General features: G+C 28.4%; 1 protein-coding gene across 1 annotated transcript; it reads right to left on the bottom strand.

Moving 5' to 3' along the window:
* Positions 1-273: 273 nt before the first annotated feature.
* Positions 274-919, bottom strand: LOC119665439. The gene is made up of 2 exons (XM_038074665.1): positions 836-919; positions 274-771 (listed from the first exon to the last, which is right to left on the bottom strand). The coding sequence occupies exons 1-2, from the start codon at positions 917-919 to the stop codon at positions 274-276; spliced, it is 582 nt and encodes a 193-aa protein (XP_037930593.1).
* Between the last annotated feature and the right edge of the window lie 752 nt (positions 920-1,671).

Raw genomic sequence — 1,671 nt, 5'->3', positions numbered from 1 at the left:
TTTTTTTTTTTTTTTTTGCGGCAAGGAGGAGTGGAATGCCTACGCACTGACCACAATCCGGCGGCCCGGAAAGTGAGTGTCCGACTTGCACGGACTAAACCAACTCCCCCTCATTCCTAGAGACCTTGTCCTACCCCGGGACTACGTTAGTATTACTTCAAGGTAGGGTCTCTATTAGTCATCTAAGACTTCCATCGGTGTGACCTGCGTCCAGGCCCCGCATCTGCTGCAGGTGATTAACCTTATCCTTCGTCTTTGTGTGATTCATCTGTTTTACTCCAGTTGTCTTCTGTCAAGGTCTACTTTTTTCAGTCTCAGGATCTTTTCAGTAAACATTTTTACGCGATCCCAGTTTGTTATGTTTTCGATCATTTTTCCCGTTACCGTCCTGGGAGTGAAGGTACCAACTTGCATTGCAAGTGCTTCTCGTTCGGGCAACCACTTATTGCACTCAAAGAATGTGTGTTCTGCGGTATCATCCTCCGCTTCGCAATATATGCAATTTGGAGACTCTACTTTGCGCATGCGATAGAGATAGCTGTTAAAGTATCCATGTCCCGACAGAAACTGAGTGAGGTAGTAGTTAACCTCACCAAAGTCTCTTGCTAGCCAGGTTTTTAGATCTGGGATAAGCCTTGCAGTCCATCGTCCACGGTTATCTGAGTCCCAGCGGTGCTGCCATACTGCAATGGTTCTGCGTCTTACCAACTGATTGTCGGTGTTGTTGTTTCCTATTCGTTTTGCCTGCCAACATGTTTTTCGCTCTTGAGCCTGTAGGTCAATAGGAATATTTCCAGTAATCACGAGAACCGCTGCTTCTGAAACGGTGCGATACGCTGAACATATCCTTAGAGCTGCTGTTCGCTGCACTGACGCTAACGCTCTTCTTCGGTATTTTGCTTGTAGTGCGTCTGCCCATATTTCGCTTCCGATAATAATAATAATAATAATAATAATAATAATAATAATAATAATAATAATAATAATAATGATAAATATATAATAATATAATAATAATATTATAATAATAATGATATAATAATAATATTGTAATGATAATATAATAATCAATAATAATAATATAAAAATCAATAATAATATAATAATAATAATAATATTATATTATTAATATTATTATTATTATTATAATAATGTAATAATAATAGTATAATAATATAATGATAATAATATTATAATGATAATAATATAATAATGATAATAATATAATAATGATAAAAATATAATAATATAATAATGTAATAATAATGATGTAATAATAATATTGTAATAATACTAATATAATAATCAATAATAATATAATTATAGTATTACTAATAATGTGATAATAATAGTATAATAATAATGATAATAATATAATAATGATAAGAATATAATAATAATAGTATAATATTGATAATAATATAATAATAATAGTATAATATTGATAATAATATAATAATAATAGTATAATATTGATAATAATAACATAATAATAATAATAATAATATAATAATATTAATAATATACTTATAATAATAATAATATAATAATAATTATATAATAACAAAATAATAATAATGTAATAGTAATATAATATAATTATAATAATATAATAATAATTATATAATAATAATAATACAATAATAATATAATAAAAAAAATATAATAATA

Source organism: Teleopsis dalmanni, unplaced genomic scaffold (assembly GCF_002237135.1).
Source record: "Teleopsis dalmanni isolate 2A unplaced genomic scaffold, ASM223713v2 unscaffolded_contig_5339, whole genome shotgun sequence".
Classification (NCBI taxonomy): Eukaryota; Metazoa; Arthropoda; class Insecta; order Diptera; family Diopsidae; genus Teleopsis; species Teleopsis dalmanni.
The sequence above is the reverse complement of the archived record's forward strand: the minus strand, read 5'-3'. Positions and strand labels throughout refer to the sequence as shown.

Coding starts and splice junctions, on each gene's coding strand:
- LOC119665439 (XM_038074665.1), bottom strand. CDS start 919: ATGGGCAGACGCACTACAAGCAAAATACCGAAGAAGAGCGTTAGCGTC. Junction 772..835: donor GCTCTAAGGATATGTTCAGC/GTATCGCACCGT, acceptor ATTGACCTACAG/GCTCAAGAGCGAAAAACATG.